Here is a 25306-nt window from a genome sequence, read left to right on the forward strand (position 1 = left end):
CCCAGACTTTGTAGGGAGTCATACAGGCACGTGCAGGCCACACACAATACTCAGCCTCATCAGAAGCATGCCCAGGCGTTGTAGGGAGGTCATACAGGCACGTGGAGGCCACACACAATACTCAGCCTCATCAGGAGCATGCCCAGGCGTTGTAGGGAGGTCATACAGGCACGTGGAGGCCACACACAATACTCAGCCTCATCAGGAGCATGCCCAGGCGTTGTAGGGAGGTCATACAGGCACGTGGAGGCCACACACTATACTCAGCCTCATCAGGAGCATGCCCAGGCGTTGTAGGGAGGTCATACAGGCACGTGGAGGCCACACACAATACTCAGCCTCATCAGGAGCATGCCCAGGCGTTGTAGGGAGGTCATACAGGCACGTGGAGGCCACACACTATATTCAGCCTCATCAGGAGCATGCCCAGGCGTTGTAGGGAGGTCATACAGGCACGTGGAGGCCACACACAATACTCAGCCTCATCAGGAGCATGCCCAGGCATTGTAGGGAGGTCATACAGGCACGTGGAGGCCACACACAATACGGAGTATCATTTCCTTGTCTTGAGTCATTTCCACTGGAGTTGGATCAGCCTGTAATTTTATTTTCCACTGTGATTTTGAGAATCATTCCAAATCCAGACCTCCATGGGATATTCATTTTGATTTACATTGATCATTATTATTTTTATTGTTCTCAACTCATTCCACTATTTAATGAATAAAGATTTGAAACTGGAATATTTCATCCAGTGATATCTAGGATGTGATGTTTTAGTGTTTCCTTTATTTTTTTGAGCAGTGTGTGTATATAATGTATGTGCAACCTGGGAAAACTGTTCAACAGTACTGTAAGCATGAGGATCCTCAGTTTCCTCACCGAACACAACGTCCATAGCAAAAGCCAAGCAGGGCTCATGCCAAACCACCACACCACCGACTACACCTACACCCTGCACAGTCTGATATATATATATATGTGTGTGTGTGTTTTGTATAAAAATATTATAACGTTGTGCTCAAAAGTTTACATACCCCGGCAGAATTGTTGCTTTCTTGGCATTGTTTCAGAGAATATGAAAGATAACAAAAAAATGTTTTCTCCACTCATGGTTAGGCACACCTGTGAAGTGAAAACCATTTCCGGTGACTACCTCTTGAAGCTCATCAAGAGAATGCCAAGAGTGTGCAAAGCAGTCATCAAAGCAAAAGGTGGCTACTTTGAAGAACCTACAATATAAGACATATTTTCAGTTGTTTCACACTTTTTTGTTAAGTATATAATTCCACATGTGTTAATTCATAGTTTTGATGCCTTCAGTGTGAATGTACAATTTTCACCGTCGTGAAAATACAGAAAAATCTTTAAATGAGAAGGTGTGTTCAAAGTTTTGGTCTATACTGTATACCACTTGTGAAAGGTGGTGGCTACGGTCAGGAAAATGTCTTCTCATTTCAACTGTTTTTACCTGGCAAAGCACATGCTCAAACTTTTGGTCTGTACTGTGTATGTAAGTATATGTGTACGTATATGTATGTGTGTGTGTGTGTGTGTATATGTGTATATATATATATATATATATATATATATATATATATATATATATATATATATATATATATATATATATATATATATATATATATATATATATATATATATAATACATTTTATATATATTATATTTTATATTTATATATATTATATTTTATATTTATATACATTATATTTTATATATATATTATATTTTTATATATATTATATTTTATATATATTATATTTTATATATATATTATATTTTATATATATTATATTTTATATATATTATATTTTATATATATATTATATTTTATATATATTATATTTTTATATATATATATATATTATATTTTTATATATATATATATTATATTTTTATATATATATATATTATATTTTTATATATATATATATTATATTTTTATATATATATATATATATATATATATATATATTATATATATATATATATATTATATTTTTATATATATATATATATTATATATATATATTATATTTTTATATATATATATATATATATATTATATATATATATATTATATTTTTATATATATATATATATATATATATATTATATTTTTATATATATATATATATATATATATATTATATTTTTATATATATATATATATTATATATATATACTTCTTTTTTTTTTTTTTCACAGAAGCTTTATTGGAAGGACCGAACAAACATTAGTTTTGTCAAAGCAAGTGTACAGTAGAGGATGGGGACTGTGGGGATGAAGGATCGGGCATTTTCAGGGTGGTGGCTATGGAAGTCCATGGCATATCAGTTATCTTTCTCGCAGGCTATGCCATGCTTTCACATACTGTGCTACTATCTCCACCGCGCTGTCTTCTTCCCCCAGCAGGATATGTTTTCTCTTCCTCCTTCATGGATCTGAAGTTCAGGAAGAGATCAGAGAGTCTTCTGAAGTGAGTGTCCCTCACTGCTGAGTATTTGGTGCAGTGTAGCAGGAAGTAGGTCTCATCCTCCAGGGCCCCCAGGTCTCGGTGTTTCCTTCCCGTCCTCTGGATATGGTAATCCTAGACTGGTTGGCTGTTTTTCAGCAGATATCTGCTGTAATTTCCTATTCACGGTAGTGAGTCCTATAACAATGGAGATTGAAGTGTCAGCTCTTTCTCACCCAGTTCTAACTAATCCCATATGTTCAACGTCACATATGTCTGCGTGGATTTTACAATTTTTCTCTACAACAATACAGTTTTCCAGCAATTAATATATTCCCCCCTCTCCTCCCCACAAACTGTGGCCAATTTAGTTTCCAGGATTTCTAGCATTATATTTCCCTGAGGGCTTGAGTTTTTTATTTATTTTATCTGCATTGCGGGGTAACATTTCAATTTATAACATTTTGGGATGTTTGCAAACTTTTTCTCTAACTATCTATCTAATATATTATTATTATTTTTTTCATTGCTTTTTTTGGGGGGGGGGATGATGCTGCTACCAAAAAAATTAGTTCTAGTGTTTTTGTTAGTTATATTTGATGTACAGGTTAAAAGTTAGTATTTTGAAATATACAATTACACACTATGCGTCGGCACACTGCCATAAATTAATACATGAAATCTGCTATGGCTACACACGTTAAAAACATAAAGTACATAGCTAAAGGGGTTGTCCGGTCAAAAGTGATAAGTCTGCAGTCACTCTGTGTGTGTGGAATTCCCCGGTATAAGACCCAGGACCGAAGGCAGTGTCGGACTGGGGTGTCTGGGGCCCACCCTACAGCTGTATGCAAATACCTGATTGCCGATCTCCCCGTTATAGTGGAGCTTCTGCTGTAAATCACAGGCGGCTCCGGCACATCTACTGTGCACATGCTATGACTGGGATGTACAATTACGGTAGTTTGCAGTAAGGGGGTTCTTTGGTTAAAACAAGTGATCGCCGATCCAAGGGCTCTACAGGATAGGTGATAACTTACCCATTGTTTGGGTCCTAACATTGGAGACCACACCGATTGGAAGAATGGGGAAGTTTTATCCCTGTCAGGACACTGTTGTCCCCATTTTAAAATGCAGCGACAGGTGGGACGTCTGACCACAGCTCCATTCATTCTCTTTGGGGTTTCCAGAAAAAAAACAAGAACAGCCACTTAGGGAATGAATGGATCAGTGGTCAAGTCGCACATGAGCTCCAGTCTAATGGGGAGAAAAGCTCCACATTCTACCAATCTGTGCTGGTCCCAGCAGTCAGACCCCCACTAATCAATAAGTTATCACTTATCCTTTGAAGAGGTGATTACTTGTTTTCCCCGGAGAATCCCTGTAAGTGCATCTTGTTCCAAGTATTTAATCACTAATGGAAATAAAGAATCTTCTAATTAATATCAGAGAGAACAAATGACCGCCATACACAACACAGTCCACTGTACCAACGCAAATAGTACCACATACAAGGGAAAAGTACTGCCACATCTTGACTGGACTACATATTACCACCACATAGTGACCGAATAATACCACATACAAGGGAGAAATACCACTACACCATGACCAGACCACATATTACTACCACATAGTGACCGAATAATACTACATACAAGGGGGAAATGCCACCACACCTTGACCAGATATTACCACCCCATAGTGACCAAATAATACTATATACAAGAGAGAAATACCACCACGCCATAACCAGACCACATATTACCGCCACAGTGACTGAATACTACCACATACAAGGGAGAAATACCACCACACCATGACCAGACCAGATATTAACAGCATATAGCGTCCAAATAATTCCCCATCATTTCTCTCCCCCACCTCCATAATTGCTCTCCCCATCATTGCTCTCCCCCACCTCCTCCATCATTGTCATATCTCCCCCACCTCATCCATCATTGCCATATCTCCCCCCACCTGCTCCGTCGTCAGTGCCATATCTCCCCCTACCTGCTCCGTCGTCATTGCCATATCTCCCCCCACCTGCTCCGTTATCATTGCCATATCTCCCCCCACCTGCTCCGTCATCATTGCCATATCTCCCCCCACCTGTTCCGTCATCATTGCCATATCTCCCCCACCTGCTCCGTCATCATTGCCATATCTCCCACCACCTGCTCCGTCATCATTGCCATATCTGCCCCCACCTGCTCCGTCATCATTGCCATATCTGCCCCCACCTGCTCCGTCATCATTGCCATATCTGCCCCCACCTGCTCCGTCATCATTGCCATATCTGCCCCCACCTGCTCCGTCATCATTGCCATATCTGCCCCCACCTGCTCCGTCATCATTGCCATATCTGCCCCCACCTGCTCCGTCATCATTGCCATATCTGCCCCCACCTGCTCCGTCATCATTGCCATATCTGCCCCCACCTGCTCCGTCATCATTGCCATATCTGCCCCCACCTGCTTCGTCATCATTGCCATATCTCCCCCAAACTGCTTCGTCATCATTGCCATATCTCCCCCCACACTGCTTCGTCATCATTGCCATATCTCCCCCCACCTGCTCCGTCATCATTGCCATATCTCCCCCCACCTGCTCCGTCATCATTGCCATATCTCCCCCCACCTGCTCCGTCATCATTGCCATATCCCCCCCACCTGCTCCGTCATCATTGCCATATCTCCCCCCCACCTGCTCCGTCATCATTGCCATATCTCCCCCAAACTGCTTCGTCATCATTGCCATATCTCCCCCCCACCTGCTCCGTCATCATTGCCATATCTCCCCCCACCTGCTCCTTCAAAATTGACATATCTCCCCCCACCTGCTCCGTCGTCATTGCCATATCTCCCCCCACCTCCTCCATCACCATGCCATGCATATCTCCCCCCACCTCCTCCATCACCATGCCATGCATATCTCTCCCCATGTCCTCCATCACCATGCCATATCTTCCCCCACCATGTCCTATTTCCCCCATCTCCTCAATCACCATTGCTCTCCCTCAAAAAAAAAAATAAAACTTACCTCAGCGAGCTCCCCCGCAGCATCATCCTCTGCTTCCTGCCCGGCATCTTTCTCCCTGACACAGGCGCTCGCTGCATGATGACGTCATCAAGCAGCGCGAGTCTGTGTCAGGGAGTAAGCGCCGGGCAGGAAGCTGAGGATGGATCCCTCCAGCTCCGCTGTCATTTTCCTCCCGGCAGGCTTTGGAGGTGGAGGGGATCGCTCCCTGCCCGCCGCACAGGATGAAGGCAATCTGGCTATGGGTCCCCCGGAGCCTGGTGACTCCGTGAAGCAGACCACATCGCCCTCTGCCCACCGCACAGGATGAGGGCAATCTGGCCATGGGCCCCCCGGAGCCTGGGGCTCCGAGAAGCATGCCAGATCGCCCTCATCAGCCACACTGCAAGGGCCCTCCTGACCCCCCGGGCCCTTGCAGTGCGGCGCACCGGCTGCCATGTTAACCAGGGGCCCCCGTGCGTCCTGCTCTGGGGCCCGCTGCGGACCAGGGCCCACCGGAGAATTCTCTGGTGTCCCGCTGCCCCAGTCCCACCCTGACAGGAGGCTATGTATACTTTATACAGTTGAAACCATAAGTTTACATACACGATATAAAAAGACACATATGCATGTTTTTCTCAATATCTGACATGAAATCAGAATAAACCTTTCCAGTTTTAGGTCAGTTAGGATTATCTTAATTTTTAATATTTGCCAAATGCCAGAATAATGAGACAATGTTTTAAGGCATTTTTATTACTTACTGCAAAGTCAAAAGTTTTCATACACTAAGATGACTATGCCTTTAAACAATTCTGGACTGCCCTATGATGTCGTGTTTTAAAGCTTCTGATAGTTTTTTTGACAACATCTGAGTACCCGTAGATGTATTGTAATGCACACCTGAAACACACTGCTTTATTGTGTAGCATCATGGAAAAGTCTAAAGAAATCAGCCAAGATATCAGGATAGTAATTGTGGATTTGCACCAGTCTGACTCATCTTTGTATACAATTTCAAGATACTTGAAGGTGCCTTGTTCATGTGTACAAACAATTTTACGCCATACAAACAAGATGGGAATGTGCAGCCGTCATACCGCTCAGGAATGAGACTGGTTTTGTGTCCCAGAGATGAACGTGCTTTGGTCCGACATGTGCATATCAACCCAAGGACAAAAGCAAAAGACCTTGTGAAGATGATGGCACAGTGCCCTGTGACGTGCAGTTGCAGCGCCAAAATCCCGCGCCCATGCACTTCACCTTTTATGCAAGGCGTACTTCTTCCTGCCATCTATGGGCACTGCACTGCAGGGATCTTGTGTGCAGGTGCAGGGAAATCACAGTGACTCGCTGGCACCTGCGCGCAAGATCCAGGCTCTGCAATGCCCTTAGACCAGTGGTCCCCAACCTTTTTTGCACCAGGGACCGGCTTGAAGCAAGATCATTTTTCCATGGCCCAGCAAGGAGGGGGTGGGGTGGGCGGGGCTTTGGTCATATGGGGGCGGGGTAATGGAGGGATTTGGAGTTTAGTGCATACTTATCATATAGTGTAGACCAGGTCCCCGCCAGGAGCTATGCCAGGAGCCCCACATAATGTGCTGTGCCAGGAGCCGCATCACTGAGGCCCCATCACGCCCTGCAGCAGGACAGGGCAGCTGTCCTGACAGCTGCTGTTCAGCTGCATTTACTTCATCCCAGGGGCGGACACAGACTGTAGTGGGCCCCTGTGCAAGAAATTTTTGGGGGCCCCCCCCGCCCTTCATAAGGCAACAAAGTTATGTAAACATAACCCCCCCATGTGCATCTCTCACCCCCCCATGTGCAGCTCACCCCCGTGCATCTCTCATCCCCCTCCGTGCATCTCTCATCCCCCTCCGTGCATCTCTCATCCCCCTCCGTGCATCTCTCATCCCCCTCCGTGCATCTCTCATCCCCCTCCGTGCATCTCTCATCCCCCTCCGTGCATCTCTCATCCCCCTCCGTGCATCTCTCATCCACCCCCCGTGCATCTCTCATCCACCCCCCGTGCATCTCTCATCCCCTCCGTGCATCTCTCATCCCCTCCGTGCATCTCTCATCCCCCCCGTGCATCTCTCACCCCCCCCGTGCATCTCTCACCCCCCCCGTGCATCTCTCACCCCCCCGTGCATCTCTCATCCACCCCCCGTGCATCTCTCATCCACCCCCCGTGCATCTCTCATCCACCCCCCGTGCATCTCTCATCCACCCCCCGTGCATCTCTCATCCACCCCCCGTGCATCTCTCATCCACCCCCCGTGCATCTCTCATCCACCCCCCGTGCATCTCTCATCCACCCCCCGTGCATCTCTCATCCACCCCCCGTGCATCTCTCATCCACCCCCCGTGCATCTCTCATCCACCCCCCGTGCATCTCTCATCCACCCCCCGTGCATCTCTCATCCACCCCCCGTGCATCTCTCATCCACCCCCCGTGCATCTCTCATCCACCCCCCGTGCATCTCTCATCCACCCCCCGTGCATCTCTCATCCACCCCCCGTGCATCTCTCATCCACCCCCCGTGCATCTCTCATCCACCCCCCGTGCATCTCTCATCCACCCCCCGTGCATCTCTCATCCACCCCCCGTGCATCTCTCATCCACCCCCCGTGCATCTCTCATCCACCCCCCGTGCATCTCTCATCCCCCCCGTGCATCTCTCACCCCCCCGTGCATCTCCCATTCCCCCCACTCCTAGTTAATTGTATTTAAAAAAAAATAAAACTTGTTATACTTACCCCATGCGATCCCTGCAGAATCCTGGCGCTCGTCCAAATCGCTGACACCAGGTTCTCCTGACTTCCGGCCATGTGACGGCGCCGTCACATGACCGGAAGTCAGGGGAATCATGAAGGTGCTGCCGCAGCAGCGCAGCGCTAAGATGTCCTGGACCCGGCGCTTAGCATGCGGCCGGGGGCCCCATGAGGAGAGAGACGCACAAGAGGGGGGCTCCGAGGGGGCTCCTACCGGCCGGGCCCCATACTGGAGTCAGGGCAGTCATGCCCTGATGGCGGCCCTGCTGGAGGCTGGAGGGGCCCCCTCTCCCCGCGGACCGGCTGAAAAACCCCAACGGCCCGGTCCTGGTCCGCGGACCGGCGGTTGGGGACCTCTGCCTTAGACGACAGGAAGAAGTGCGCCTTGCTTAAAGAGTGCAGTGTGAAGGCGCGGGATTTCGGTTCCGCAACTGCACGTCACAGGGCACTGTGACATGCAGAGGAGGGGGAGTCATTATAATGAACACTGGAGGTGGGATTCCTTATGGGCTCAGGGACTGGGAGGCATCAGTGACATGAAGGAATAAAATGAAATTTCACAGCAACAAGACCTCTAATAGGAGGCATACAGATAAGAATCGATTTACATTTCTATTACTTGTGTGCCCATATTAGAGGTCATATAAGTCCCAGAGGGAGACAGACTCCCTTTAAGTATTGCTCTGAGATTGGTAGGCACGGGTATTTACAGATCTTTTGTAAAAAATGCTGTACAACTGGTCAAATGTTGTACATGGAGCCAGATGTGCTGTCATAGGAAGGTATTGAGAATAAGTTTAAAGTAATAAATTAGTAAAACCCTCCTTTTCCCTCCTCGTTAGTAACCGGTTGACAGTGACTTATTTTTGCCACAGGTTGATTTCATGTGTTTAAAGCTGGCAGTCGCAGAATGCCGATATAATAGCAGCCGGAGGCCGGCTGAAGAACGCTGCTGCTACCATTTTGTTACACTTGTAAAGCACCCCCACAAGCCTCCACAAGGTCTTTGGGGCTATAGCCCCCGATGATGCTGGGTGTGACTGGTAAAACATGTCAGAGGGGCTTTGTTTGAGTCATGATCCTTCTCTAGCCACTTGCCCAGGCATGGCACTGAGGGTACTGTAAACACAAATGGGTATATATAGTGAAAAGAAACCTTTATCCTCCCTAATTCCTAATTATTACATACAGGTATTCTGTACATACAAATGGACCCAGAGATCTCAATGAGTGTTTTGTCTCCAATACTAGTGTGCAGCATTTAACAATAACTGCATTAGTGCAGCTGAAACAAGAGTAGCTGTTATGTATCGCCTAGTTAGCAAACCTGTACATAATTGTCATTGATCTTTGTGTATTGTAAATCCAACTAACTTTTCAATAAACTGCTATTTTGTGCAAGGTTTGTGTTGAAAATGGGATTTTTGAAACTTGTTTTAGTATTTTGTTTTAAGCCACATAAATTAACCATCCAACATTAAAAAAAATACGTAGCTGTCATATTTCTGATATATTTAAAAAAAAAAAAAATAGTTGAAGGGTCCCTTTAAAGCAATTTTCCAGCACAACTGGTTGCCACTCCAAGTCTGACCCCTTAATAAATTCTGACCTCAGAATAAACCCCTAAATTAATAGCCAAGATCCCTAATTAAATCCAGACCCCTTGTGCTATATGAGCTTTGGGTGTCGGTGCGGTTACAGTAGACGTAGGGTATGTGCACTCGTGGAGTATTTCATTGTAGAAATTCCTGCAACATTTCTGCATCTTTTGGCAGGAAACGCAGCCTCAAAAACGTTGCATTTTTGGCATGTTTTTTGCCTGTGTTTTTTTTAGACATTCAATGGGTGAAAAACGCAGGCAAAAACGCACAGAGAATTAACATGCTACAGATTATTTTCTGCATCAAATCTGCAAGTCAAAGTGCATGACACTTCAGGTTTCTCACTCACTTTGCTGGCATCAGGTTTTGCTTCAGGTTTTTTCAAAAATCCATGCAGAAAAAACTCGACAAAAATGCACCAAATCTGCAACTTGTGTGCACACAGCCTTACTGCTGCAGTTTTTTTTTCTATTTGTATTGCCAATCTAAGGGTATGTGCACACGATGCAGAAATGAAGCAGAAAATTTGTGCATCTCCCTGGCCAGAAAAAACGCATGCGGATTGTACATGCGGATTGTACATGCGGATTGTACATGCGTTTTTCCTGCGGAATACATGCGGATTCACATGCATTTCCGCATGCAGATTGACAAGCGCTTTCCAGGCGATTTTAGCATCACTTGGAAAGTGCTTGACAACTAGGTCACACTATATAAATCCATGCAACCGGCAAGGATTTATATAGTGTGACCAAAAGAATGGTAAAAAAATTAAAAAATAAATGTATACTTACCCTCTGATGGCCCGGCGTGTGCTGCCGCGTTCGCTCCTGGCTTGTTCGTGGCTGCCGGGATATCGCGAGACACTGCGCTGAAGGGCCTGCGGTCACATGACTGTGACGTCACCGCAGGTCCTTCAGTCTTGCACGCAAACAGAGGGAAGGAGATCGGGGGCCGTCGGAAGGTGAATATATCTTAATTTTTTATTTTATTCTTGTTTTTACATTCTTTTTAATGGTACCTGGGTGTGGATGAGACTCTCCTCTCCTCTACACCTGGGTACCATCCGCACATTAGAACGCGCCAATAACGCAAGTACAGATGCAGTCTTGCGGTATTGGCGCGTTCTAATGCAAGTCAATGGCCGCTTTTCCACAAAATTAATGGACATGCTGCAGATTTTTGAGCGCAGCATAAACGCTGCGGAAAAATCTGCAGCATGTGCACAGCACATGCGGATTATCATTGGGGACCATTGCTGCCCTTCTACCATGCGTTTTTAATGCGTTTCTGCAGCTGCAAAAACGATGCGGAAACGCATTAAAAACGCATCGTGTGCACACAGCCTAATAGTTGCACAACAGATTCCAAGTTGTTTCTGCCGGCATGGCGGCAAGTGCCGGTAGCCACGCTATGTAATATCTTCATGTGGCCTAGTAAGTGCAAGATGCACTACACAAGTGCTGCGGATTATGGTAGCTCTATATAAGCCTTTGCATACTAAACCATAAAATAAAAAAATAATAAAGGTAGATGGACCAGGATAGAAGAACTAGAAGAGTGATTGTCCAAAAAGTAACCCCCATATCCACCTATTGGCGGGTACCGAACACCTAGACACAAGACTACAAGGAGGAAAGGGGGCATTGCTGATCTTCTGAGACCGATAGAGAAGAATATTTATTTCCTAATTTTGGCTGCAATGTAAGGCACAATATAATGGAACAAATGATGGAAGAATGGCATTATATTTTGTAGTTTTTTTTAGTCAGTGATGGTGAACCTATTAGACACAGAGTGCCGAAACTACAACCCAAAACCCACATATTTATCGCAAAATGGCAACACTGCAATTTAACCTGAATATTGAGGTTTTAGTTTAGAGAAAACAACTCCTACAGAGAGTTGATGGGGGCAACAGAGAGCAGAAGGGGGGTATCAAAGCAGGCAGAGGAATCAAAGTTCAGCCAAAGACAGGAACAGGGGTACCAAACTGCAGATCTAAAAGAATATGCCCCCCCACCCTGGTATACATGCCCCCCCCCCCCCATCCTGGTATACATGGCCCCCCCATCCTGGTATACATGGCCTCCCCATCCTTGTATATGGTACCCCATCCTGGTATACATGTCCCCCCACCCTGTTAGACATGCCCCCCCATCCTTGTATATGATCCCCACCCCCCCCATCCTGGTATATGCTTCCCCATCTTGGTATATGCTCCCCCCATCTTGGTATATGGTCACCCACTCTGCTGGCGCCGCTGTTGTTTAAATAAACAGAAGAAAAAAAAAAAAGACTCCTCTTTAAATTTCCTCCGCTCCCCTGCAGCATGTCGCAGTCTTCTGAAACCAGCAGCTGACTTCAGTGTCCAAGCGACTGGGGTGTATGATGTCACTGCCATGCGCCCAGTCACATGCATGGCGATGTCAGCTGCTGGCCTCTGATTGGCTGGCAGCGTGTATTGCGACGCACGGACCCGGCATGTTTGTGCGCTGCAATACACGTCAGCTGGATGTATGTTCAAGGACGGCTCTGTGTGCCACCTCTGGCTTGCGTGCTATAGGTTCATCACCGCTGTTCTAAGTGCTCTTCTAAGTTTTTGGTGTTTTGTATTTGGTTGATTCCTATCTTTATTTATTTTGTTTTAAGGGGAACTGGTGTTTCAGTTGAAAAGGAGACCGACAGACTGCCTCTCAAAGAAAAATAGGAAACCAGAAGGAAAAATGGCAAAGGGCAAGGATAAATTGGACTCCTACAGCTTCTCCCTTTATCCAGAAAAACTACCTTATCTGGTAGAACTAAGTCCAGGTACCTTTTTTGTTTATTTCTCCTAAGTGCTACTAGCAAAGGTTAGAATGTCAAGTTGAGCCTACTGCAGTTAAATATTTTGTACTTTGTGGAATGCTTAAAGGGAGTCGGTCACCCCCTCGGACGTATATAAACTATTAATATGGGCATACAGGTGATGGAAATGTTAAATCAGTCCTACCTGTATGCCTCATATTATCGGTCTTGTTGAGAAAACTTATTTTATTTCTTTATACTAATGATTTCTTCGAGGGTCCGGCGCGTAGGGTGCATGGAAAAAATCCCTGCCTCCTCAGTTCATTATAATACCACCCCACTCCCATGCACGTCACAGTTGTGGTGCCGGAATCCCACGCCCACTCCTTCCACAATCAGTATATTTTTCTCTCTTCTATGGGCAGTGTATTCAGGGATCTTCTGCGCAGGCAAGTCACTGCGACTTCCGCTCCAGTGACCTCCGGCATGCGCTACAATAAGGTGCTCTCCCCACTTCCTCCCTGCACAGTCATTGCTAGGAACCGTGTGTGTGTGTGTGTGTGTGTGTGTGTGTGTGTGTGTGTGTGTGTGTGTGTGTGTGTGTATATCCGGAGGTAAATGGAGCGGAAGTCGCAGTGATTAGCCTGCACAGAAGATCCCTGAAGCCCTACTGTGTGTAGCAAAAGTTCTCACTTGCTATAAGCGCCGACCGCTGGGCGACGCTCATAGCCTCCTGGCAATGACAACCGCAGGGGTCTCCTGCAGACCCCAGGTTGTCATGCCATCCCATCGGCGACCCGCAGTCATTTGACCCGGGTGCCAATGGGCGAGGTTAGTGACACACGTTAAATGCTGTTGTCAGAGATCGACACTGGCATTTCACTTATTAACAGCCGCAGCTGGATCACAATTCTACCCGCAGCTGTCAGGGGCATTTGTCATCTGTACAGATCAGCGGTCATGTGCCCAAACACATGCGAGCTCATCACCGGAGCCCGCATGGGGGGCAGGGATACGACAGATTTGCTCACTTGGTATGAGCGCTGGCCACTGTAAGAGATTGACAGCGAAATTTAGCTAGTTGACAGCTGCTGATGGATTGCGATTCCACCTGCGGCTGTTGCGGGCACATGTCGGCTATATACAGTGGTGGCCAAAAGTATTGGCACCCCTGCAATTCTGTTAGATAATACTCAGTTTCTTCCTGAAAATGATTGCAATCACAAATTCTTTGGTATCATCTTCATTTAATTTGTCTTCAATGAAAAAACACAAAAAGAATTGTCCTAAAGCCAAATTGGATATAATTCCACACCAAACCTAAAAAAGGGGGTGGACAAAAGTATTGGCACCCTTTGAAAAATCATGTGATGCTTCTCTAATTTGTGTAATTAACAGCACCTGTAACTTACCTGTGGCACCTAACAGGTGTTGGCAATAACTAAATCACACTTGCAGCCAGTTAACATGGATTAAAGTTGACTCAACCTCTGTCCTGTGTCCTTGTGTGTACCACATTGAGCATGGAGAAAAGAAAGAAGACCAAAGAACTGTCTGAGGACTTGAGAAACCAAATTGTGAGGAAGCATGAGCAATCTCAAGGCTACAAGTCCATCTCCAAAGACCTGAATGTTCCTGTGTCTTCCGTGCACAGTGTCATCAAGAAGTGTAAAGCCCATGGCACTGTGGCTAACCTCCCTAGATGTGGACGGAAAAGAAAAATTGACGAGAGATTTCAACGCAAGATTGTGCGGATGGTGGATAAAGAACCTCGACTAACATCCAAACAAGTTCAAGCTGCCCTGCAGTCCGAGGGTACAACACTGTCAACCCGTACTATCCGTCGGCGTCTGAAAGAAAAGGGAATGTATGGTAGGATACCCAGGAAGACCCCACTTCTTACCCCGAGACATAAAAAAGCCAGGCTGGAGTTTGCCAAAACTTACCTGAGAAAGCCTAAAACGTTTTGGAAGAATGTTCTCTAGTCAGATGAGACAAAAGTAGAGCTTTTTGGGAAAAAGCATCAACATAGAGTGTACAGGAAAAAAAAAGAGGCATTCAAAGAAAAGAACACGGTCCCTACAGTCAAACATGGCGGAGGTTCCCTGATGTTTTGGGGTTGCTTTGCTGCCTCTGGCACTGGACTGCTTGACCGTGTGCATAGAATTATGAAGTCTGAAGACTAGCAACAAATTTTGCAGCATAATGTAGGGCCCAGTGTGAGAAAGCTGGGTCTCCCTCAGAGGTCATGGGTCTTCCAGCAGGACAATGACCCAAAACACACTTCCAAAAGCACTATAAAATGGTTTGAGAGAAAGCACTGGAGACTTCTAAGGTGGCCAGCAATGAGTCCAGACCTGAATCTCATAGAACACCTGTGGAGAGATCTCAAAATGGCAGTTTGGAGAAGGCTCCTTTCAAATATCAGGGACCTAGAGCAGTTTACCAAAGAAGAATGGTCTACAATTCCAGCAGAGCATTGTAAGAAACTCATTGATGGTTACTGGAAGCGGTTGTTCGCAGTTATTTTGGCTAAAGGTTGTGCAACCAAGTATTAGGCTGAGGGTGCCAATACTTTTGTCTGGCCCATTTTTGGAGTTTTGTGTGAAATGATCAATGATTTGATTTTTGCTTCATTCTCTTTTGTTTTTTTTCCTTGCAAGCAAATTAAATGAAGATAATAATACCAAAGAATTTGTGATTGCAATCATTTTCAGGAAGAAACTGAGTATTATCTGACAGAATTGCAGGGGTGCCAATACTTTTGGCCACCACTGTAGATCAGCTGACATGTGCCCGGTTCAGTGCGAGCTCAGCGCCGCTGCCCGCGCTGAGCTGGGAGTGACGACTTAGTGCGTACTATTACGTATCACGTCTGTAAGGGGTTAAGGGCACGTGTCCCATACATTTTTTAAAATGACCAATAATATCACATACAAGGGACAAATACAGTCACACCATGACCAGATCACATATTACCATAGGGATCGAATTCTACAATATTGATCATTAATAAATAAAAAAGTGTCATAATACACCGGAACTTTGTACACAGTATATAGTGTAAGTGTATAGGTAATACAATGATCACCAGTGACATTCTCCAAAACCCTCAATTCATTATCTTTTGCCCCCATCCCAAATCATTTGCTCTCCCCTCCACTCCCAAGTTGTCATTTGCTCCCCCCCGACTCATAATTCGTCATTTGCTCTTCCACACTCCCAATTCATCATTTGCATGGAGCAACAACATTTAATTAGTTCTATTAAAGAAAAAAAAAGTTTTATTTACTTCTCATATATGATCCCTTAAGCTCGACTTCTGGACTGTCATCCTGGCGCTCGCCGTCTCCAGCGTGTCACAGAAGAGGCAGAGCTGTTCAGCTTTGACTGCTGCGATAGCTCCAAGGCTCCCTGCGCTGAGGTGTTTGTCACCAGTTGTGGCGCTGTGCCCAAAGATACCACTGGGCCCGGTGAGCAGTAGCGCAAGAGGGGGGGCTGGGCCCCCTCTCTTCACTTTGGACCCCATACAGCAGTAAGGGCAGTAATTCCCTGTGTGAGTATAGGAAGCGGGAGTCTAAAATACACCAGTGGCCATGGTGAAAATTGCAAGATTACTATTTTTTTTTTAATAAAGATCGTGATATTAAGAAAAAAAATTGCCGGTGGAAAGAAATCCACAACTTGATTTAAACGATGGGTAATTTTCTGACAACAGATTCACTTTAATTTACACCAAAAGAACTCTTACCTGGCTTGCTCCACATTTGTGTATTTTAGGGAATTTTACACATTGTGGATTTTCTGCAGCTGCTTTTTGTTATACAAACTACATCCATTTGCATTTTCCCCATTATTTCCTTATACGCTACTCAAAAATAATGAAAGCACGAATTTGGCATCACAGTATAACCCAAAGTCAGTTAAACATGAGGGATCACAATCTGTCCAGTAAGGAAGCATAAGTGATTTAGAATACATTTCGCCTGATTTAGTGCAAATGACAGCGGCAACAGCAAGAAAACCTCCAAAAAAGGAATAGTTTTGCTAGTAGAGTCCACATACTATTTCTCTTTCCATAACCTTCCTGACTCATTCTTCTCTAGTTTTCCTAGTGTCTCACTGCTGGTAACATGAAGCAGTAATTGCAGTCCAAGCAGGTTTCACAGGTAGCCTGGCTCCTCAAGGAGGGTGCGTCCATTTGTGCTGTCACAGGAAGATTTTCTCCAGAACAATCTGAAGTGCATGCAGCAAATATCAGGACACAACTTCTACATGAGCAGAACCGGACAGGGCAGTAAAGAGCATCAACCTAGCAGCAGGGAACAAGTTTGGAGATTGTGCGGAACATTGTTGCCTGCGGCATCATTCAGCATGACCAGTTTATTAATGTGTCTGTGATTGCCTGACTGGGGAGGCACTGCTTGGAGTGTTCCACAAATGTCCACTTGATGGCCAATGATACAAAACCTGATTGGGTTGAAATCGTCAGTGCCCCTGTCAGGACGTATGCTGATGCAGTGGGCCCTGTGTTCCTCCTGGTGCAGGGCAATGCCTAGGTTCATGTGACCACAGTGTTTTAGGCAGTTCCTACATGACTAAGTCGTTAATGTCATAAACTTGCACTCACTTCCCCAGTTTATGAATCTGAATGACCTAGCGATTCGACGCCACAAAGTAGAACCACAGACTGTCTCTTATCAGGATCATGCCTAGACTTTGTCGGAAGTGCATACTGGCACGTAGGGTCAATACACATTTCTAAGTCACATTATGAGTTGCCATGATGGTCACTCATATTCCTTCAGTATTTGAGGACATTTTGGATCCAGACAATAAGTTGACTACTTTGGTTTCCTTTGACTGTTGATGCATCATTTTGTTTTCATGGGCTTGCACCATGTATGTATTTTCTAAAAAAAAAAAAAAAAAAAAAAAAAAAAAATTAAACTGGACTCTTTCGTTAATTGAAATCCCTTGTGTGATTCAAATGTTCCCTTAAATTTTTTTGAGCAGTGGTTACTGCTAACAAGTCAAACAAGTAGTGATTCGGTTTTGACATGTCCTGCATTAAAAAAAGTGGAGAAAACATTTTGGTAGAATATTTAACTTTTTGAAAATATGAATTACTCCTTAAAGGTCTAATGTGATGTATTGTTCCGTTGTCAAACCTTGACCATGACAAAGCGACAGATTTGCTGTTGTATTTATTTGTTGTTTTTATTATAAGTCAATAGTAGAAGTGAAGATAATAAACTTTATTGTTTTTTACAGAAAAATCTCTGTTCTTCTAGACTGATCATTAACGCTATGTGCGCACTTTGACTATTTGGTTGCAGAAATTTCTGCAAAGTTACTGTATCTCTTGGCAGCAAAAACGCTTCGGGAAAAAGAGCTCGCGTTTTGCCACGTTTTGATGTATTTTTTGCATGCATTTTTTTATGCGTTTTTGAACAGCAATGAATGCTTTTTAAATGAAGATATTTGAAAAAAGAAACGTGGGACATCGCTTTAACTTTTGGATTACCATCGGACCTGGGGTGAGTATATTGGTTAATTTAAATGATTAAAGAATGTGTCTGTAATATTTCAAATAAAGTGTTTTATTCTCGGTGTGTGTGTGTTTGTTTATCTCTTAATTTACAGGTTTAGTAATGAAGGTGTCTGGTTGACATCTTCATCATTAAACCTAGGGCTTGGTGTCAGCGACACCTAATCCCTTTACCCCTATTCCCTTTACCCCTATTCCCTTTACCCCTAATCCCTTTACCCCTAATCCCGTTACCCCTAATCCCATTCAAATATGAAGTGTAATTTCTGGGGTTGCTGAGGGCTGCTATTTTTAGTTTAGGAAGAGGCTATTAGGCCATCATGTTCCCTGGCTATTAATAACAGCTCACAGCTGTTTGGTTAGCTGATACGTCCCCATGATCAGCAACCAGCAGCGTTTTGGACACAGCATTTTTTCGCTGTGTCCAAAACGGTGCGGTTTAATGCCGCACTTGTTTTGTCAGTACATGCGGATTCACCGCATGTAATGACCTTTCAATTGTTTAAAATATACAGCGGAGGCTAGCTTCTCCGCTACAGAAATTGACATGCTGCGAGTGAGTTTACGCAGCGTCAAAAACAAGCACAGTGGGCATGGGATTTCTTATAAATTAAATAAAATGAAGAATTAAACTTAAAAATGGTGTAGGCTCCTGCGTCATTTTCATAACCAGCAGAGGGAAAGCCGACCACGGGGGGCTGATATTAGCAGCCAGGGAAGGGGCCATTAGCCAAAAATGTTAACTAGCTATTAATAGCTCACAGCTGTTTGCGTAGCGTTTATTGGCTAGATTAGAGGGGGACCCCATAAAAAAATTTAAATAGGGTCCCCCTATAAAATCTAAGAATAGACAGCAAATATGTGAGAAACTTAATGTAACCTTTAATATTACTACATTAAAATAGAGTATACCGCCTGTAAAAAGAAGCAGTCCTCCAAATCAGGGTAATTAAACAGATGACATAGGTGGGAGGTACCAAAAGAAAATATGGCTAGCAGCACTCCACAGATGGGACGCGGGTCTCCAATTACCAAGGAACCCACTTGGAGATTCACAGCAAGAGAGCAAAGATAGACAGTGTCCACTCCAGGCTGATAGTGAAATAAAGTTGTCTTTTTATTCTGCCATATACGGCACAACGTTTCAACTCAGTCTTTTTCAAGTATACAAAATATCAAACATGGTGGCTCTATATAGGGTGGTCTACGAAAAAGAACCAATCATTACACAGAAGCCAGCCTCCCATTAATCAACATATACACATCAGGGTATTTTATATTACATAATTTCATATTACAATACATTCATACATAGTAAACGTAAAAATACTATACAGAACAAATGTTCACATATTCATAATACATCAAACCACCAATCACTGAAAGGCATCATATCTATGATTACCATCCACCTAAGCCCAGATCATGAATATTTAACTTATCCAGCTAAAGATCTCATTCACCTGAGAAAGTCAAATGAGGTTGACCAATCCATGCCTGGCATCCCATCACTCTAGTTACCGAACATCCTATACCAGACTTCCGTCCATTACATGTCCCAGGATATAGACGAATGACTGACCAATCCTGCCCTGTGTAGCGCAGACATCATCTATAGCAGTCACATGATCGCATCTATCTCCTCACTTTCTGAGCGCACATGCGCATTCGACGCCTAGTCACAACGCACACACAGCAAGCGTCACACAGAGCGCAGTCACATGAACTGTGGTGTATATGTTGAGTCTGCACTAAGACGTCTATATACTGTAAAATTTCTATTTTCCTCCTGACATTATAGACTTCTGGTTAGATGTACTGATAAACTGTCCTGGAACAGATGTTGGTAAATAGAAATTTGTTATAATGGTTTTATACTTGTCTTGTAAAATTCTATGTACCAGGGGGTTGAGAATTTCCTTAACATGGTTTTGACACTGATCTCTGTCAACCTATTCACTCCCGGTTACAGACTCTATCCTCTAAACTTGGTCTCCATACTGCAGGGTAGACTTGAAGTTTATTTTTCTATATGGATGTAGAGACAGTACCTCCCAGCTATGTCATCGGTTTAATTACCCTGGTTTGGAGGACTTCTTCTTTGTATAGGTGGTATATTCTATTTTAATGTAGTAATATTATTAATAAAGGTTATGTTTTAAGTTTCTCAGATATTTGCTGTCTATTCCTAATTTTTTTTTGAGAACATTATCTCCCTAGTGGTGGGTAATCACTCCCACTTTTTGCTATTCCTATAAAATCTAACCAGAAAAGGCTAGACAGACAGCTGTGAGCTGATATTAATAGCCAGAGAAGGGGCCATGGATACTGGCCTCCTCCGAGGCCAATATCATCCCTCAGCTGCCCCAGAAATGGTGCATCCATAAGATACGCCGGATCTGTCACTTAGCCTTGCTCTTTCCTCTTGCCCTGGTGTGGTGGCAAGTGAGGTTATAGGGTTGGTGTTCATGTCAGCTTTGTATTGGCAGCTGACATGAAGCTCAGGTTAGTTATGGAGGGTGTTAATGAGATGCCCTTATTACAAACCCCATAGTAAAGGTTTTTAAACACACTGCCTGAAAAAAAAATCCTTTATTTGAAATAAAAGTACACCCGGTTTTAATCATTTATTTAAAAATAAAAAACACCTTATACTCACCTAACGCCTAATCTGCTGAAGCCATTGCAACCTGTTAAAAAAAAAAAATAAAAAACAACCATAATCCCTTACCTGTCCGATGTGATGACATAATCCACAGTGTAACTCTGTGATCTGGGTCACTTCTAGAGCAGTCACATCAGCAATCACTGATGTAACTGTTCTGGAGGACAGCATTGTAAACACTGACAGGAGTATTATCACTCCTGTCAGTGTATAGCGCTGAGCTGCTGGGACAGAGGTCACATGAGTTAAATAGCTGATGAGCTCCGATGACCTCACATACTGCACCGCTGCGTGAGAATTTTTCTGATGGGAGGCGTAGTCACTCATCAGCCGACGCCTGTCACCTGTGCTCAATTCTTTGTGCTTTTTTGCCGCGGTTTGACCCATTGACTTCAATTGAGTCAGTCAAATACGCAGTAAAAAATTGCAGCAAATCCACAAATATTTTTATACCTGCGTTTTTGCTAAGGATTTGACTGACTTAATTAAAGTCAGTGGGTCAAAAACGTAGCAAAAATGCAGAAAGAACTGACATACTGCAGATTTAAACGCAATGCAAATCCTGACCGGAAAATTCCTGATCATGTGCATAGCACTTCAGGATTGTCATTGCATTAGCTGGCACAAGGACTCCCTAGCCTTTTTTGGTCCATTTACACACAGAAAAAACGCTGCAAAATGCACACAGCCTTACTGTTTTTGGGAGGGCTGTTATTTTATTTTTTCTCTGTAAATATTAGAAGCCAATTTTTATTCCAAAATCCTCACTAAAAACTGTGACCATGCCCAGAGAAAATCAAATTGGAAAAACTGGAGAGACAAAAAGCGTAAGTAGGGTCTAATCTGATAACCAAGTGGTATAAAATGCTATAGGTACGCTTATCTGATGGGGTTGTGACAGTCACAACTCCTGTAGAAAAATGTAAAGGCTGCGGCAGGACCACCAAAGAGATACGTTGCAAAAAAATGAGGAATGCGGTGGTTCAGAGTCCGCGCTGCCCAAAGGTTCAAATACATGATCACCTACGAACGTGAAGCATGAATGAGGTTTAATTTGTCAACTCGTTTCAAAGTTTTCAAACCTCTTCATGAGGACCAAACCACGATGATCATGGTTCACGTGTAATCGTATATTTGAACCATTGGGCAGCCTGGACTCTGAACCACCGTAATCCTCATTTTTTTGCAACATGCCCAGAGAGGCAGCCTGCTGATAGATCGCTCAAAACAGTTTAAGTGTAAAACCTCATTCAAATGTCTGTCTTAATTTTTTTTTCTTTGATATATGAGAAAAAACTGACCAAGTTTCTATCAGTGTGCTGCACTTGCTTTTCATCCATTTTCACCTTCATTGTGACATTTGTTTTTCTCACACTGTAGACCTAACAAGAAAAAAGTAACATTTTCTATTTTAGTTATCCGTATATACTCGAGTATAAGCATAACATTTTTTGTGCTGAAAAAGCACCCATCGGCTTATACTCGGGTATTTACCAGAGTATATAGAAATTCCGTTGGTGTATTGGGTGGGGGGGGAGAGCGGTGCACATGCAGTAGCCAGCTGCTGCAGCTACCACGTGTGCCTGCTGCTTAAGGGAAATGAATATTCCCTCTTCTTCAATCCCATGGGTATGGAGAAGAGTGAATATTCATTCTCTTTAGTAGCGGGCACAGAGGAGCGCTGAGCCGCACCTCCTGCTGACAGTGCCCGCTACTAAAGAGAAAGCATATTGCCTCTTCTCCACGCCCATAGTCCCGGCTGGAGAGGAGTGAATATGCTGGCAGCTCACATCAATATCTGAGAGCGCATGGCAGTGGCGTCATACGCTGCTCAGATGCGGAGATCAGCTGCTGCGGAACAGAACGCAGCGTTGGAGCAGAGGTGAGGAAGGAAGTTGAGTATTTGTGTTTTTTTTTTTATGTGTGCAATGATGGGGCCATACATATCAGGATTGGGGGATGAGGGGGCCATGCATACTAGGATTAAGGGATGAGGGGGCTATACATATCAGGATTGGGGGATGAGGGGGCCATTCATACTAGGATTAAGGGATGAGGGGGCTATACATATCAGGATTGGGGGATGAGGAGGCCATGCACACCAGAATTGGAAGATGAGGGGGGCCATGTATACCAGGATTGGGAATGAGGGAGCAATGCATGCCAGGATGGGGAAATTTACCAGTAGCTGCTGCATTTCCCCCCCCCCAGGCTTATACTCTAGTCAATAAGGTTTTCCATGTTTTTTGGGGAAAATGAGGTACCTCGGCTTATACCTGGGTCGGCTTATACTAGAGTATATATGGTAATTTGAATATGTCTATTCCTATCCTGGCTAAAATGAACTGAAATATTTTGCTTCTATTGTTGGTTTTGGTGCAATAACTGGTCTCTAATGTGAAATCTCAAACGAGTCATGCTTGGTGGCATAGAATTGTTACAATTGGTCCCCTGAGCTTTCTTTCGCTGGGCTCAAAAAAAAAAAATACTGTTAGGCTATGTGCACTCAAAGCGTTCTTGATGCATTTTCGCAGTTGTTTTTCCGCCGTGGAAGCACTGCGAAAACACTAGTTAATAGGTCTGCCAGCTATAACCATGGTAATCCTGATCAACCCCAGTGACCTCACTGCTGCACCACAGTGTACACTGACGGGGGTGATTTTACACTCCTTTTCAGCGTACATTGCTGTCTTCTACAGTAGTGTCATCAGTGATTGCTGATGTCACTGCTGTAGAAGTGACACAGATCGTCGTGGGACAATCTATGGCAGTAATCGTGGACTACGTCGTGACGGCGGACAGGTAAGGGTTATGGTTGTTTGTTTTTTTTACGTTTATTTTTTCAGAAGATCGAATGCTAAGGGGACTGGGCGTGTAATTTTTTACTAACCTGGGCAAAACGTCAGCCGCCAATACAAGGCAGACATGAACCCCAATCCCATTACCCCAGTTGCCACCGCTACAGGGCAGTGGGAAGAGCGGAGGCTAAGCGCCAGATATGGCGCATCTTATGGATGTGCCATTTCTACGACTGCTGAGGGGTGATATTAATAGCCATGGAGGGGTCTAGTATTCATGGCCCCTTCCCTGGCTATTTAATATCAGCCTGCAGCTGGCTGTTTAGCCTTTTCTGGTTAGATTTTATAGGGGGGGCCCCCACGTCAATCTTTTTCTGGGGTCCTCCTGTAATCTAGCCAGTTAGCCAATAAAGGCTAAACAAACAGCAGTGGACTGGTATTATTAGCCAGGGAACAGGGAGGAAGCCTTTCCCGGCTACTAATATCAGCTCCCAATTGTCGGCTTTCCCTCTGCTGGTTATAAAAATGACGTGGGAGCCCACGCCATATTTTTTTTCAAATTTAGGCTTTGTGCCCATGATCCGGACGTAGCAGCGCTTGGGATGCATTTTTTGTTGCGTCCAAGACGTTGCTTTCTATTGAACGCAGGTAAATCCACATGTGTTCACTGAACCATGCAGATTTACCGCATTCAGTACATTCTAGTGGTCAAATTTCTGTTGCGGACACCAGCGACTCCGCAAGAGAATTTGACATGCTGCGGTCCTGAAAGACGTGCCGCATGTCAGTGTTCCAAGGATGACTCGCAGCCTCTGATGCACGCATAGTGGACATGGGATTTCTACAGATTCCATCCACTATGCTGTAATATCTGGACGCTGTGGGTTTGACGCTGCAACGGCTCCTGACCGTGGCCACATGCCCAAACTCACCTGCAGCATGTCAATTTCTGTAGAGGACACGCAAGTCTCCACTGCAAATTTTGACAGATTGAAGAGTCATTATATGCGGTGGATTCACATGTACCGACAACAAAAGTGCGGCGTTGTAACAACGCGTTTTGTGCGCAACAAAAATACGCTGCGTCCAAAGCGCTGATTGCTGCTGTTCATAGGACGTAGCGACTAAGCTGTGGTTTATAGCCATGGACCATGTTTGCAAATGGCATTTTCCCAGGCTCAAAATAGCCGCTCACAGCTGCTGCATAAATTACATGAATGGAAATGCTTATGAAGATTGAGCGAATGGGACTAGCTGACACCTAGCTCTTTTGTTTGGTGATAACAAGGTGTCAGTCAGACCTTTTCATGACCAAACCTAGTTAAAGTAAAGTAAAGAGTTAAATAAACACAGACAGAGAATAAACACTTTATTTGAAATACAACAGACATATTATTTTAATCATTTAGATTATATACTCGCCCCAGTTCTGATAGTAAACCAAGTGTTTAAGCAATGTCCCACCAAATTGCTTTTTGGAGCTAAATAAAGTTTTCATTGATGTACAAAAACGCTTAAAAAAAACACTTCAAAAACTGCGGCAACACAGTGCTGATTTTCCAGAGTTTTTCCTGCCAAGGAGATGTAGAAACGCTCAGGAAATTTCTGATTCAAATCCTGATTGTGCGCACATA

The 25306-nt window shown here is 44.2% G+C and overlaps 1 protein-coding gene across 26 annotated transcripts in view; it reads left to right on the forward strand.

Annotated features, from left to right (window-relative positions):
• The window catches only part of AFDN (afadin, adherens junction formation factor), a 504890-nt gene that overhangs the window by 137900 nt on the left and 341684 nt on the right, over nt 1-25306 (forward strand). For all 26 annotated transcript variants that reach the window (XM_073671547.1, XM_073671557.1, XM_073671558.1 and 23 more), the window contains exon 8: nt 12524-12682. In XM_073671547.1, the coding sequence (XP_073527648.1) occupies nt 12524-12682 (159 nt within the window). The remainder of the gene's footprint in view (nt 1-12523; nt 12683-25306) is intronic.

Source organism: Phyllobates terribilis, unplaced genomic scaffold (assembly GCF_046119375.1).
Source record: "Phyllobates terribilis strain yellow unplaced genomic scaffold, ASM4611937v1 Scaffold_3__8_contigs__length_932513732, whole genome shotgun sequence".
NCBI lineage: Eukaryota > Metazoa > Chordata > Amphibia > Anura > Dendrobatidae > Phyllobates > Phyllobates terribilis.